This window comes from Myxocyprinus asiaticus, chromosome 45 (genome assembly GCF_019703515.2).
Source record: "Myxocyprinus asiaticus isolate MX2 ecotype Aquarium Trade chromosome 45, UBuf_Myxa_2, whole genome shotgun sequence".
Taxonomy (NCBI): Eukaryota; Metazoa; Chordata; class Actinopteri; order Cypriniformes; family Catostomidae; genus Myxocyprinus; species Myxocyprinus asiaticus.
Genome location: NC_059388.1, coordinates 21,924,028 through 21,940,370, shown reverse-complemented (window position 1 = coordinate 21,940,370; position 16,343 = coordinate 21,924,028). Strand labels below are relative to the sequence as shown.

Sequence of the window (16,343 nt, the reverse complement as noted above, 5' to 3'; positions counted from 1 at the left end):
AATAGGCGATCTCAGATGCTTTGGAAGAAATACATGATCAAACAATCTGAAACAATACACTTTAATGATCTTATTAATAAATGAAATATGTTTATTGTACATTGGCGCCATCTGCTGGTCAGATGATGAAGAACACCCTCGTCATCTTCACTTCAAAAGAATTATGGTCTTTCTGCCCCATCTTCTGAAAAAAAAAAAAAAAGAAAAAAAAAAAGAGAAAAAAATTAAAGTCCTAGATATGAGTTTGAAATATATATATATATAAATATATAAATCAAAAAAGTATTTATTATTTATATTTTATTTTGTCTATTTTGCGTCCCACTTGTTTAATAAAGTTTATGTCATGTACTGTGGTCTTGGTAAGCATCTATTTACTTATAAAACAGGATTTTTTTTTTTTTTAAATCATGAATGATTTAAACAGTTGAGTTTACTGTTTTAATAACATGCAAATATGTTATTTAGCAGTTAGTTATCAGAGCTTCTATCTCGTCTCTGCAGGTGTTTGGCTTTGATGTGTTTAAACTGGAGTGTTTCCTGTATCCTGTAAACCAAATTACTTTTTAACAGCTCTTATTTTTATATCTCTAAATATAGTGTGTGTGTGTGTGTGTGTGTGTTTGTGTGTGTGTGTGTGTAGCACCCCTTTGTGAGGCATTTTCATGTGTGGGGCGAAGAATCCCTGATCAGCACTGACGTTTTTGATGTATATGGAGAAAATCAGAAATACCTCCTCTGATTTGTCACTGAAGTTCTTTGATGGTTTCCTCTGTTCTGTCTAATAAGGTAATAGTGAGTGTGATTGGAGGGTGTTTGACATCTTTTTCTCTCATTAAGGGCTCAGAAGACCCCTGTACTTCTGTTTCATCAGTAGTGAGGAGAAGCTGGTACTGGATACTGAATAAACAAACTATTAGTAGAGCAGAAGAATATGGAGAGATGTCTGACACTCATTTTACTGTCCTCAGTTGTAAAACTCATCAGAGCTGGTAAGTACATAAATAATGAAATTATGATTAAGAAATTATGGTCTTGCATATTCCGACTTAACTTAAAATTCATCTTTATTCATCTTATGTTGCAGAAATATTTATTAACAAGCACTACGTATGTAATATACTGTATGCACCTATGGAAAAATCGCATTAATTTCACATGTGAACACATGATAATAATGGGTGAACAAATGATAACCATTTGAAATACATGTAAAAAATTCCACGACCACACAACAATCACATGTGAATTAAGAAAAGACATTGAACAGTCATATACTCTATATCTGCTAACAAAATTGAAAATCTGTCTTTCTCTTTCTCTCATCCCTTCATTCCTCTCTCTCATTGTTTTGCTCAATATTTAGAGAGTGTAAATGTGAGGTTGGTTGGAGGTAACAGTCCCTGTGCTGGTAGAGTGGAGGTTCTTCATAGAGGACAGTGGGGAACAGTGTGTGATGACTATTGGGATATGGCTGATGCTGCAGTGGTGTGTAGAGAACTGGACTGTGGAAAGCCTGTTGATGCTCTGCGTAATGCTCAATTTGGACCAGGATCAGGACCAATCTAGATGAGTCTTGTCATGTGTACTGGATCAGAGTCTACACTGAAGAACTGTGGATCAGCAGGATGGGGTAAATACTTCAACTGTGATCATGTTAGAGATGCTGGAATCATCTGCTCAGGTAAACTTCTACAAACCTTCTCTATCTACTTGACTGAAAATGTATTTCTCCTCATGTATTACAACAAGTTGGATATTTTTTATTCTTATATTTAAATTATTTTATTATGATCTTGAGAATCCATGTAATATGATGTTTATAATAATGTTGTTAATGTTAAAAGTAATTTTCTTTTTTGTTTTTTTCAGGAGTCAGACTTGTTGGAGGTTCTCGCTGCTCTGGGAGATTAGAGATACTTCATGAGAACACGTGGGTTTCAGTGTGTGATGCTGCCTTTGACCAGCAGGATGCAGAGGTTGTGTGTAGAGAGCTGGACTGTGGGGCTCCTGTACAGGTGCTGGGAGCAGCTGCTTTTGGCAAAGGAGAGGGTCATATACGGACAGAAGAGATTCAGTGTAGAGGCAACGAATCTCAGATTCATCTCTGTCCAAAATCATCATCAATCAAAAGCAACTGTTCTCATGACAACATCATTGGATTGCTGTGTACTGGTATGAGTTCAGTAAAAAATAAACAGAGCAGATTATTATTTAATTTTATAGTAATATTTCAGTCTTCATTCACTCTTTCTCTCTCTCTTTTATTTCTCTGACATTGACAGACATAATGAATGTGAGGTTGGTTGGTGGTAACAGTTCCTGTGCTGGTAGAGTGGAGGTTCTTCATAGAGGACAGTGGGGAACAGTGTGTGATCAAGGCTGGGATATGGCTGATGCTGCAGTGGTGTGTAGAGAGCTGAACTGTGGAAAGCCTGTAGATGCTTTGGGTGATGCTCATTTTGGACCAGGATCAGGACCAATCTGGATGAATAATTCAATGTGTACTGGATCAGAGTCCACACTGAAAAACTGTGGTTTAGTAGAATGGCCTTATGACTGTGATCATAGTAAAGATGCTGGAGTCTTTTGCGCAGGTAAGCACAAAATTTCATCTTATCACATTAACTGTATTCAAACTCTGTTTTTAAAATGTTCCATGCTCTGTATTGTTTTTACAGGCATCAGGCTGGTTGGAGGTTCTCGCTGCTCTGGGAGATTAGAGATACTTCATGAGAACACGTGGGTTTCAGTGTGTGATGCTGCCTTTGACCAGCGGGATGCAGAGGTTGTGTGTAGAGAGCTGGACTGTGGGGCTCCTGTACAGGTGCTGGGAGCAGCTGCTTTTGGCAAAGGAGAGGGTCAGATGTGGACAGAAGAGATTCAGTGTAGAGGCAACGAATCTCAGATTCACTTCTGTCCAACATCAGCATCAAATGAAAACAACTGTTCACATGAAAACAACGTTGGACTGGTGTGTGCAGGTAAGAGTTATAACAAAGCAGATATTTATTTTATTCGTCACATTTTAATCTATTAAATCTCTTTTAAATGAACCTACCCATTAAATCCACCTGTATTAGGACTGGTGTTTGCAGGTTCATGAACATTTTCAAATAAACTTAAATTTAAAAAAATTCAGAGTGATTATTTGCACCCAGGTGCAAATAATGACCCGGGTTCGAATCTGCTTTTTGTCCCACTCTTATGCCTATCCTTTTTCTTCCCTCCACTCTTAATATTTCCTTTAATACTACTTTTAATAAATAAAAATGAACATAAAGGTTAATTTCCTCTTAGAGTCGACCGCTGGCAGGTTCAGAGTAGTGTTTGATCCAGGTAAGGGGCAGAGTCTGTCGCATACTTTCTCTTCCTGGTCTGAGGCATGATGAGTGATGTCTCTCTTCTGCGGCTGGCATCGGTCATGTCTAGATTTGTATTACTCATTTGATTAGAGGTTGGGTTAAGCCCTAAGATAAATTAACCATGGTTTTACTATCGTAATATTGTAGTAACCATGACTGGTATCACCATGGTTAATTTTGTGGTTACTATGGTTTTACTACAAATACCATGATTAAAATTTTTCCATGAGCATTGAACCATGCACTCATAATATACATATATTTTTATGAGTGCATGGTTAAATGCTCAGGTTACTACAATATTACGATAGTAAAACCATGGTTAATTTCTCTTAGGGCTTAACCCAACCTCTAATCAAATGAGTAATAGAAATACCATTATTTGCACTTAGATTGGGGTATAAATAATATCTGCCACAATATGCACCGGGGTGTTAATAGCATTGACCATTATTTGCAACAGGCTGTAAATAGCACCTGCAAATAAAATGTCATGTCCCCTGAGTCCAGACTGAACATTAATTGAGTTTCATACTAGTTTTGTCACTTTGTTTCTCACTCTCTTCCTCTGTCCATCTGTCATTCTTACTTTTCAAAATATACAGACAGTGTGAATGTGAGACTTGTGAATGGTAACAGTCCCTGTGCTGGTAGAGTGGAGGTTCTTCATAGAGGACAGTGGGGAACAGTGTGTGGTTATTCCTGGGATATGGTTGATGCTGCAGTGGTGTGTAGAGAGCTGGACTGTGGAGAACCTGTAGATTCCCTGAGTGATGCTCATTTTGGACAAGGATCAGGACCAATATGGATGAATCGAACATTATGTACTGGATCAGAGTCCACACTGAAGAACTGTGGATCAGCAGAATGGGGTGATTTTGTCTGTGATCATAGTAAAGATGCTGGTGTCATCTGCTCAGGTGAGCTGCTCTGAACCTCATTCTGTTTTTATATCACTGATGATCTACCTGCCTTATATAAAAATAAATAAATAAAAAAAAAAAATTATTTGATGTACATTATTTAATGTAATGCTTTCAATCCACAATTTGCATCTATATCTTTTAACATTAGTGAATGGTGCTTTAATGGATGACCAAAAATGGCAAAAATTATATTGCTAAATGACAAACCATTTCATTCATATTATTATTTTTATGTTTTAATAATTTTTTTAATTATTGGATACTTATGAAATGGATCTTTTAAATTCTTATTGGATAAGCCGCGTTCATTGTAAAATGTTGTTAATTACTATAAAGGCACACTTTTGATCACAAATCCTATATTAAACATGCTGTAAGCTATATTTTTTTATATATATATTTATGAAATGGCACACAGAAAATTGACCTTTGTCAGAGTAGCACCATATTAAACTTTTTTCTCAAGCTAAAACGAGGCTGTGTGGGATAGACAATAGGCTAGGCCAGTGGTTCTCAAACTATGAATTCTTGCGATGCACTACTACTCCCAAACCCTGTTCAAAATGTGTCAACTTTATTTACTCCCTAAAATTTGTATGCCTACACTTTATTTGAAGTACTTTGTAGCACTTTTCTTTATTGATTTGCTTTTTACATGTTAGTGGGGCTATGACAGGAACTAGAAGGTCTCTAGTGAGTGTTTTTAAATGATTGTAAACAGTTTTTATAAAGTATGTATTTGTGTCTTTCTTGTCTATGTAGAAAACTTTGAATTATCATTGTTTATGAAATTATTTATCATTGAATATGACAAAGTTTATAATGTAAATAAATTTATTTTGCCTTCTATGAAAACAGTGCAGTATACATTAAGCTTGTTTTCTCTTGCTAATCAGGCATCAGGCTTATTGGAAATTCTCGTTGCTCTGGACAAGTGGAGATACTTCATGAGAACACGTGGGTTTCAGTGTGTGATGCTGCCTTTGACCAGCAGGATGCAGAGGTTGTGTGTAGAGAGCTGGACTGTGGGGCTCCTGTACAGGTGCTGGGAGCAGCTGCTTTTGGCAAAGGAGAGGGTCAGATGTGGACAGAAGAGATTCAGTGTAGAGGCAACGAATCTCAGATTTCATCCTGTTCAATATCTTCACACAAATATAATTGCACCAGTGTTAGCAACGTGGGATTAATGTGTTCTGGTTAAGTATCATTGTCCCTTTTTATTTATTTTTTTGATACATAATCTTCCATGACAAATTAGTTATATATTGCATTATGTGTACATACAGTATTATACTGCTTTATTCTTGTTACTACTGTAATCTCTATGATCTGTGGTTAGGTTACACAGCGCTCAGACTGGTAAATGGCACAGACTCCTGTTCTGGAAGTGTGGAGCGTCAGTTACACAGATACTAGGGAACAGTATGTGATGGATGTATGGATATGAGAGCTGCCAGTGTCCTCTGTAGACAGCTGAATTGTGGGATTGCTGTGTCTGTTGTGGAAGCGGACTGGTTTGGAGAGGGAAGTGATGAAATCTGGGCTGATGTGTTTGATTGTCAGGGGAATGAAACACAACTCTCACAATGTCCCATCTCTTCATGGAGTCGAGCTGAACGTTCTCATAGACGAGATGTTGGAGTCATCTGTTCTTGTGAGTGCACTGCAAGAATTAGTAACATTGCAATGATTGCTGCATTTCTGCTAGAAAAGCAGGCTAATTATACATGAATCACTACAGAGTTTCTGTTAGAGAGCCCATAGACCTGCAGGTGATATTGAACTTTTAATGATTGCTCATCAAGAGGTGAGCATGTGCTAGGTTTCTGTAACAATAAAAAGAATATAAACAATCATCTTCATTCTATCACATAATGAACGTAAATTAAAATCACTTAACACAATTAATGTGCTTATAATTACTAAATTATAATTTCCCTATTTAAAAGGACCCCCCTCTAAAAACATATATCCATGTAGCCCACTTGATAACTTAAATATTCCTTCATGTCCTTGCATGTATTTGTACATGTATTTTTTTTTTTTTATGATTTATTGTGAATTCTGCATGTATTTTAGGAATATTTCAAACCTTCTTTCCAGATTCGTCTCTGGCTCTTCGTGATGGGCGAGTGCGGTTGTCTGGAGAGAGAGAGTGTGAGGGGGAGGTGGAAGTTTACATCCATCAGGTCTGGAGGAGAGTTCTGCTGGACTCCTGGAGTCTCACTGAATCCTCTGTGGTCTGCAGACAGCTGGGCTGTGGCTCTGTGCTGAACTTCTACGGCTCCTCTTCATCCAGTCCTGAACACAGTCATGAGTGTGTGATGGGCTTCCAGTGTTCTGGGAGTGAAGCTCATCTGGGGATCTGCAGCTCTCCACAAACTCTCAACTGCAGCTCCACACAACAGCTGTCAATCACCTGCCTTGGTGAGAACAACAATATCTGGCTATTTTCATTCTCTGACAATAGATTCATATGAATTAACATGCATTTCTCTCTCTATATATATATGTGTGATCCTAGGTCATGGGTCCATCAGGTTGGTGGGTTCTGGAGGAGACTGTGCAGGGAGGCTGGAAGTTTTTCACAGCGGCTCATGGGGGACAGTGTGTGATGACTCCTGGGATATTAAAGATGCCCATGTGGTGTGCAGACAGCTGCAGTGTGGAGTGGCCCTCAGTAAACAGCAGGTACCAGCCTGGTTTGGTCCTGGTTCTGGACCCATATGGCTGGATGAGGTGAACTGTGAGGGGAATGAGACGTCCCTGTGGAACTGCTCTTCTCAGGTTTGGGGAAAACATGACTGTCAACACATGGAGGATGTAGGAGTTGTGTGCTCAGGTAAACTGTTGAATATAATTTAGGTACCCAAATGTTCATAATAGCCATAATGTTTTTCAGTTGTCAGATTTTTTAACTTGATTGATTCTTTTCTATCTAGAGTTCAAAGAAATCAGGTTAACTGATGGTTGTAAAGGGAATGTGGAGATTTTCTACAATGGATCGTGGGGTAATGTATGCTACAACCAGATGGACAGAGACACAGCGAGTCTGATCTGTCAAGAGCTGAACTGTGGAAAATCTGCCAGTGAACCCAGTAACTCACAAGGGCTAAAGTTAAATTGGCTGGATCAATTTATATGTCGTCCTCATGACTCAACTCTGTGGCAGTGTCCATCTTCAACCTGGGGACAGAATAACTGTCATCATAATGAGGTGGCTCATATAACCTGCTCAGGTAAATGTTTGTTTTATTAAATATTTTGAACTTTTTCAGTTGAAAAATAAATGCATTTTTGTAGGAAATATAGGGGACATTTTAATTTAACTAAAACCACTCAACAACTGAATATTTAGCCTACGTGTTTACAGGTTTTTTTTTTGTTTTGTTTTTTTTAATTTCTTAAAATTGAATCTTATTTTAATCACAGAAAAGGAAAACAATGAATCGCCTCGAAGTCATCTTTCATGTTCTGCAGCTCCAAACCAGAGACACTGTACAAGTAGGTTTATTTCAGTTTAATGAGATAACTGTATAAATAAAATACTGCAGAAATACAACTTTATATATATATATATATATATATATATATATATATATATATATATATATATATATATATATATATAAAATGCATTAACTTACACCACTGTATTTTTGAATTATTGATTCTGATTTGTTGACAAAATTTAAAAGGTGTTGATTTATTTTGTGTATATGCACAGCTTTCAAGTAGTTCCGGGTTTGTGGACCGCATTGCAGTTCCATGTTACTTTGCTACATTCTTTCCAAATTGTTACAGAGTTTTATATGAACAGAACTTCATTCAGCTTTCAGTAGCAAAAGAACCAGGAAGTGGCTAACACACTCAAACAAACAAATTAGAGAAAAATTACAAATAGGTAGGATTTTTCCAAAATTTTAGAGTATGTTCCTCTGAGACTGAGTGGAGGGAAGGGCCGGTGTTCTGGGAGACTGGAGGTGTATCATAACGCTGTGTGGGGTTCAGTCTGTGATGATCAGTGGGACATCAGGGATGCTCAGGTGGTCTGCAGGCAACTGGGTTGTGGAGCAGCACTGAGTGCTGATGGGAATGCAGCCTTTGGTGCTAGTGAAGGTGTTGTGTGGCTGAACAGAGTTGAGTGCAGAGGGAATGAGATTCACCTGTGGGACTGTCCTCACTCCATGAATAACCACACTGACTGCTCACACAAAGAGGACGCTGGACTCACCTGTGAAGGTGAGAGTTAAATATTGAGTGATTAGATGATTAAGTGATGACATTAGACATGCCTCTCTCAGAACAGGTAAAATATGACTATCAGAGATACATTATGCCCCATATACGTAAATAACCTTAAGTTTATTGTGTTTATTTAAGCCCTTAATTTGCATGATTTAAATGTGATTTTTAGCAACTAATTTTATGTATATATTTACATCATCAGATTTGTCTGTCTCCACTACTCCTGGCCCCACAACATCAGCTTTTTCTCCAGTTTCACAGTCCTCACTGATCACTCGTCCACAAACTCCTCCAGCATCTTCTCTCTCCATCCCTCCTGTGGTTTTGATTGTACTGGGAGCTGTGCTCTTACTGCTCTTACTGCCACTCATTATATTGATTCAGCAGAACAGAGTGATGAGGAGAGGTACGACAGATCACATACTGCAGTAGTTCATTTCTAACACAATGAAAACTAGATTGTAACTTTATTGTGTCTTATTCAGTGTGTCATCAGTCATGTGTTGTGAACTCACTGCAGGTTTGTCTCTCTTCACTCACAGCTCTTTCCAAGAGAAGACACAAGACTCAGACTGAAGCAGTTTATGAGGAGATTAATCACAGACTCATCACAAATAAAGATAAACACATCACTCAGAGAGGTCAGTCCATCTGAAAGTATAGTTCCTGATTTGTAGAGATGAACAGAACTAATCACTTCATTCAGAGATGGGTGAGAGAATTTAAATGGAGTTTTATAAACAAGGTTCGGGAGGAGGAAGGTTATTTAATCTGACTAGAGTAAGCATATATAAACAGCTGCTTACCTCTACATGGCATTGAGTCTTCCGGCATCCCTCCACCTCCCCTTTCTCTTCCTATCAATTTACTAATAACTAACCTAAGCCTCAAGCCCTACGTCCAGGACAGTGAGCCACAAACATCTACACTATCCTCTAAGCAGAATTACATTAACTTGCAAACTACTGAACTGATTAATAACAGATTTGCAGATCCATGTGTTTGAATTATATTAGAAGTTAATAAAAAGTCACTATCATGGTATGAGTTTGCATCTAAACAGTGTTGTGTGCTGATTTGTTATTGTGAACATGTTTCTGATGGTTCTGCTTTCTCATAACAGGAAGAGTCCTTTCTGAAGAACAGCATTCTGGGTATGAGGATGCTGATGAGATTCTTTCAGGTTAGAAGACTGAAGTGATGTTACATTTTGCTAAATACAAACATGTGCAGTGAATTAAAACATTCACTTGCAAGTTAACATAGGAATGTTTCCTTTATATATACACAATTCAACACAATATTTTGAAGAAAAAATAATTTAAGCAACTTCCTAACACACTTTAGATAATCCCCATATGTTGCTGTTTTATCGTATAAATTCTTCAATCATTGCAAATAGGGTTTACTTTAGGTTTTATAATGATATAGAATCCACAACCACATAATTGTAATGTGAATATTTCATTTTTTAGCCGTTATTTATCATCAGTTTTAGTAAAACCATTGAATTTGAGCACATTAGTTATGTTCATTGTTACAAATATACAGTAGTATGATATACAAAATACAGTGTTTGAATATGTCAAATTAAGTTTGACCTGAGAGTTTGTTTGTTTGTTTGTTTGTTTTCAGCTAAATCTGCAGTAGGAGACTCACCTGAACACTATGATGATATCACCCTCACTAATGGCCCAAAAGGTCAGTGCCTTTGTAAACTGATCACAGGGATTTCACTTACAGTTAATTAAACAATATTTTTTTGAGCTGTAAACAGTTTCTGTATATTACATCTTTGCTTTGAACACATTTAGAAGAGCAACAAGACACACCAGAGACCTACGATGATGCAATCACTGCTGGACTGAGACGTTGTGCCACAGGTTTGTTTATATCATTAAATTATTTTTAACAATATTTATGAAGGTATCTTTAATGTATATTTTACATATGTAAATATGTGGACTATTTACATCAATGGATGTATTTCTGTGTTTTGTTGTAGATGACATAGCAGAAAACTATGATGACGTTGTGATTGTAAGACAGTTCTCCAATAATAAAACAGGTGTGCATTATACCGGATTATATTTTAGATTGTACAGTATGAGATTTTACCCATATAGATTGAAGCCCAGTACAGTGATTTAATTAAAAATTATAGAAGCTAAATAAAGTATTGTATTATGTAGTACATTATAGTATATAGCAATATTGGAAGTATGTACATTTGTGATGTCATTATTAGTATATTTCAAATACAAAGTGCAATGTGAGATTTTGTTCATTTTCATAATAATAGGCACATTTCATTTCAGAGAGAGTTCAGGAGGAGTATGATGATGTGAGGGATGTCAGTGAAGATGAGAGAAACCTGTTTGGTAAGTTATTGTAACCTGTTTTATATCACACTGAATAATTTAAGCTTAGTCTCTCTAATCATTGAAAAGCTAATTTAAATTGACTGCAAATATTGTTCTGTTTATTATGTTTCTTTTATGGATGTATTGACATGAATTGGTTATTGTTCTCTAATAACAGACTATGATGATGTGGAGAAGGTGCCAGACAAACAGGAAGAGACTGTTTAACTCAGGAACCACACTCATAACTTCGAATCATTTTACTGATTGTGGAGATGGTTATGAAGATCTTATGTACTGTTAGGTTTTTGTTGCAGTCCAGCAATGTTTTATATTCATTTCAGTCACATTATCTTTTATTTTTTTATTTTAAGAAAATCAGTCAATATAATACAGTACTTAATAATAAATGTTTTTATATAATAAAAATGTAACTTAGGTGAGATCCCTATTGTTGGCCCCAATTCTTCGGGATTGATTTTTAAATGATTCAGCATTTAACTTGTGTAATTATTGTCTGCACACCAGAGCAAAAGGGGGAAAAAACATTGGCTCACTGTTTATCAAGCGCTGAAACTTTGCCAGGTGAAAAACAATCTGGAATCATGTGAAACAGTCACATTAAGTCCTCTTTGCAACATGAACTTCATCAGAATGTCGATTTGTGACACTTGAGCTGAAAAAGCTCTGTGGTGTGCCGGTGTCCTGAAAATATATGCTACCCATCAGGATGTGCTACCAATTCCATCTTCACATCGTTTTTGGGTTGAGGTTAGGGTTTAGGGTAGGATTAGGGCTTAGTACAGCCTCACACCATATCACATTATCTGATAGTTATGCTGGTAGCACATCCTGATAGGTATTACCTGACAAGATGTGCTACCTATGTTTTTAACACATTTCATGCTGTTGTAGTACATACGGTCAGGTTCTCCCATGCCTACAACATGTGCTACCTATGTTTTAACTTTACATATCACCAGGGATGTGCACAGACATTTTGGGGGGCAGGGGCTCAAGTGGAAAAAAAAAAGGCACTTCTCATAATTATTATTATTATTTTTAAATTAAACAAAACGTTAAATATATTAACACAGCTCTGACTTCCTTACCAATTTATTTTAATTCCCTCACACTCACGCAATTGTTTCATACTCAACAGATTTCTACAAAATAATCAGTTCACTATTCACTAGTATTCACTAGGTTTATCACAAGAGCAGGCAACAGCAAAGGAAACTATGCCACAATGTGCATGTTTTCTATGCTACTAGTTTCAAGTATATATTTAGAATAAATGACTGCACCAAGGAGAGGGACATAGTTTCACAAATAATTTGTTTATTTTGCACAAAGCAATAAATCGTTTTAATTCTTTTGGTGTTATTTGAATACATAACACTTCAAAATCAACAAATATCTTCACACTAAACTGAAAAAGGCTGTTGCTGCTATTTTGTTAATTTTACAGGAAAAACCACTGCAAAAATAATGAAAAAACTGCAAAACATTATTGACAAAATACAAAAATACAGCAACCTTCTGCTCCTTCCTCCCTCTATCAGCATACAACATACTAATAAAATGGATAGTTATTATATGAGGAGCCTACGATCAAAATTATGAAATTACTGTTTAAGGCAGGATATTTTTTCATGTAGTGGTCAATTTTGCATCTGTAGATTTCTTCTAAATGAACCAAAACAAGCTAATCTGCATATTTAAACATAACATTTCAGGGGAAAAGACTCTTGATGTAAGTCATTAACTGGGGAAGTTCTGTGGTGATATGCTTTAGGTATTTTGTTTATCCTATTCACCTGCAGTGCCTTGTCAAATGTATGCAAATGAGCACATTTTAATTAGTTAACGCCTAATTTGCATATCAATGTGCCAATTGTAATGACGTTATTAGACACAAATTTTACTGTATTCACCTGTAGTGTCTCCATTAAGTACAGTACATTAGCCTGTATGGCCATGATATATTGCTTTAGCTAAACTTTAGCTAACTTATTACATTAGCTAGTAGCTCATGAGTCATGCATGTTAGCAAGACACAAGTTAACTATATTTGGCTTTTGGCTTTTGGCTATATAGCTGTAAAGTTGAGGCACTGGTAGCTTAGTCTTTTGTGCATCACCACTCACCTCCACACAAGCCAAGAAAAACACAACTGGGATAGGAGCTGGGAGGGGCTGCTGCCTGCCTGTCTGTTTGTCTGATGTGCCGATGTGTGGAGGGCATCGGAAATGACAAAGTCTCATCTCCCGACCTGATATTTTGATTTTTTATACAATAAATATATTTGTTTGACAGGGAAGCTGTGCGCAAACAGAAATATATACATTTATTTAAAAAAAAAAAAAAAAAAAAAAAGCACCCCAGAAAAAATGCCACTTTCTCTGGAGGAAGAAAAAGGGCAGGTGCTCAAGCCCCCTTTGATGTCTATGTGTGCACGTGCCTGCATATCACTGTTTTTACTGCTGGTAGCACATCCTGAGCAGGTAGCAGAGTTTGTCGGCCCATGGGTCTCTCAATTCTTAATCCATCCTTGGGCCTAGGACTAGGAAAACGAAAGGGCCGAGCTAAAGTTTGATGGTATTCCAAAAATAATTTTGTTCCTATGCCTTATGGTTCTAAAGTTATGGCCCAAAATATAATTTTTTATTATTATTATTATTTTTTTTATTTTATTTTACTGTAGCGCCCCCCTTTGGTCGATCGGGGAGAGTCTATGCATATGGCTAGCCAGTCGGAGTAATACCATTCTCCAGAATTTCAAGTGTCTAAGCCTTACGGTTTGGTCTGCACGATCAGTTTTATGGCAGAATAATAATAATAATCCTTACAAATACAATAGGGTTTGAACCCCTAAAAATCTTAGTCACTTCCTGGTTCTTTTGCAAGCTGAATGAAGTTCTGTTCATATAAAACTGTAACAATTTGGAAAGAATGTGGCAAAAAAAAAAAAAAAAAAAAACATAAAAAGAAATTAGAGATGAAAATGTCCCAGTGTCTACAACTTTATTATATTTCATATAAATATGAACATGCTTCAATAGTACAATGACATTAAAAGACTTAAACGGATAAAATTTTTCTTAAGAGAATTCAAAGAATTTTATATATATATATATATATATATATATATATATATATATATATATATATATATATATATATATATATATATATAATTTAAATCAGTGTTTTATGAAGCAGGAGTCCCGGGTTGGATTCCCCACTTTTCCCCATCCTGTTTCCTGTCTCTACTTATAATATTTCATTCAAAACTACTTAAAATAATAAATAAAAATTAATATAAAGGTTGATTGCCTCACAGTGATTTAGTCATGATGAAGGTTGGGGAATTGAGTGGAAGGTATGATCTGGGTAAAATTAACCATGGTTTTACTATAGTAATATGGTAGTAACAATAGCTATGTCTGAAATCGCCCCCTATCCACTATATAGTGCACTATTTGATTTCCAGCCATTTTGTAGTGGTGTCCGAATTCATTCCCTACACCCCGTTCCCTACATTTGTTCACTCATTCTTACCCACAATGCATTCTGATTTTGAGTGTATAGCCGATGTACACTCGCCAACGATCTTGCCCATAACCCACCGCGGGGAGGACTGACTGCAGGGAGAGAGAGCTTGAGTGGGTGAGCGAGAGAGCGAGGGAGCACGAGAGAGAGCAGTTTACAGCCACCTTCATCATTTTCTAAAAATCTATTCTGTATTATAAGTTTGAAGTGAATTGACTGTACATGTTATTCTGCTGTACTACATTACTCCTATAATAGCGTTCGCATTATTATTGTGGTTGCTGTCATGTTGTTGTTGTTATTGTTGTTGTTGTTGTATGGTCATTTTATGATGTATTTCTCATGGACAGACAGTGTTAACGTGAGACTTGTGAACAGTAACAGCTGTTCTGGTAGAGTGGAGGTTCTTCATGATGGTCACTGGGGAACAGTGTGTTATAATTACTGGGATAAGACAGATGCTGCAGTGTTGTGTAGAGAGGTGAGCTGTGGAGAGGCTTTAGCAGGGTTGGCTTAATCTGGACCAGGATCAGGACAAATCTGGATGAAATATGTGCGCTGAAGTGGATCAGAGTCTACACTGAAGAACTGTGGATCATGAGGATGGGGTGAACATATTAACTGCATTATACATCACCCTGTTATTGCATCACTAATCAGCCTTTGCATCCACTTGAATGCATTTTTTTTCTAAAGTAATTGATGTAGCTGCTGAGTTCTCATCAAATATTAGTGATGAAACAACTCAATTTTAAAATTTTTAAACGAAACAAAATTAACTTGCATCTGTATCATATCATAGGCACAGTAACACAGATTAACACTCAATGCCTTAACAACTCTAAATAAAGTGGATTTATGTTTTATATTCATATAATCAGAAACCATAAACTACAGAAGGTTTACAAGACTTGATGATGGCCCTCATCTGTGTTCTGGGAGATTAGAGATACTTCATGAGAACACATGGGTTTCAGTGTGTGATGCTTCATTTGACCAGCAGGATGCAGAGGTTGTGTGTAGAGAGCTGGACTGTGGGGCTCCTGTACAGGTGCTGGGAGCAGCTGCTTTTAGCAAAGGAGAGGGTCAGATGTGGACAGAAGAGATTCAGTGTAGAGGTGATGAATCACTCATCCGATTCTGTCCATCATCAACTTCACATAAGAGAACCTGCTCCCATGACAATGACGTGGGTCTGAAATGTTCTGGTAAAATTTCAATGTTTCAACCTGTGTGTAAAGAAATCAAATCCTTCATAAAGAGTAAATACTAAACATGCAGCACTATATTCTATTTGTTTTCTCAATACCATCTTTTGAACTGTTCTGTTCTTCACTAAGCTTCTTTGAATAAGTTCAGCAGAACTAAGACTTACTCAAAATATTTGACAAATCTCTGAAAAAATCTCCATTCTCTTGCCTCTATTTCCCTTCAATTATACTTATTTGTCCAGGTTACTCAGAGCTTAGACTGATGAATGGCCCTGATATCTGTTCTGGTCGAGTGGAGCGTCAGTATTTCAATGAGTGGGGAACAGTATGTGATGGATGTATGGATATGAAAGCTGCCAGTGTCCTCTGTAGACAGCTGAATTGTGGGATTGCTGTGTCTGTTGTGGGAGCAGACTGGTTTGGAGAGGGAAGTGGTGAAATCAGGGCTGATGTGTTTGGTTGTCAGGGGAATGAAACACAACTCTCTCAATGTCCCTTCTCTTCATGGAGTCGAGCTGAACATTCTCATAGACGAGATGTTGGAGTCATCTGTTCTAGTAAGCACACTTCATACTATAAATCATGATATTAAAGGGGTAATTCACTCAAATTAAAAATGTTCATTATTTTTTCACCCTCACGTTGTTCCAAACTTGTGTGACATTCTTATTTCTG

General features: G+C 36.8%; 1 protein-coding gene across 1 annotated transcript in view; it reads left to right on the top strand.

Moving 5' to 3' along the window:
• Positions 1 to 16,254, top strand: part of LOC127434937 (scavenger receptor cysteine-rich type 1 protein M130-like) — a 56,188-nt gene extending 39,934 nt beyond the window's left edge. The window contains 2 exon segments of the mRNA XM_051687986.1: positions 15,509 to 15,665; positions 15,911 to 16,254. Coding sequence (XP_051543946.1) covers positions 15,509 to 15,665; positions 15,911 to 16,254 — 501 coding nt within the window.
• Positions 16,255 to 16,343: the final 89 nt, after the last annotated feature.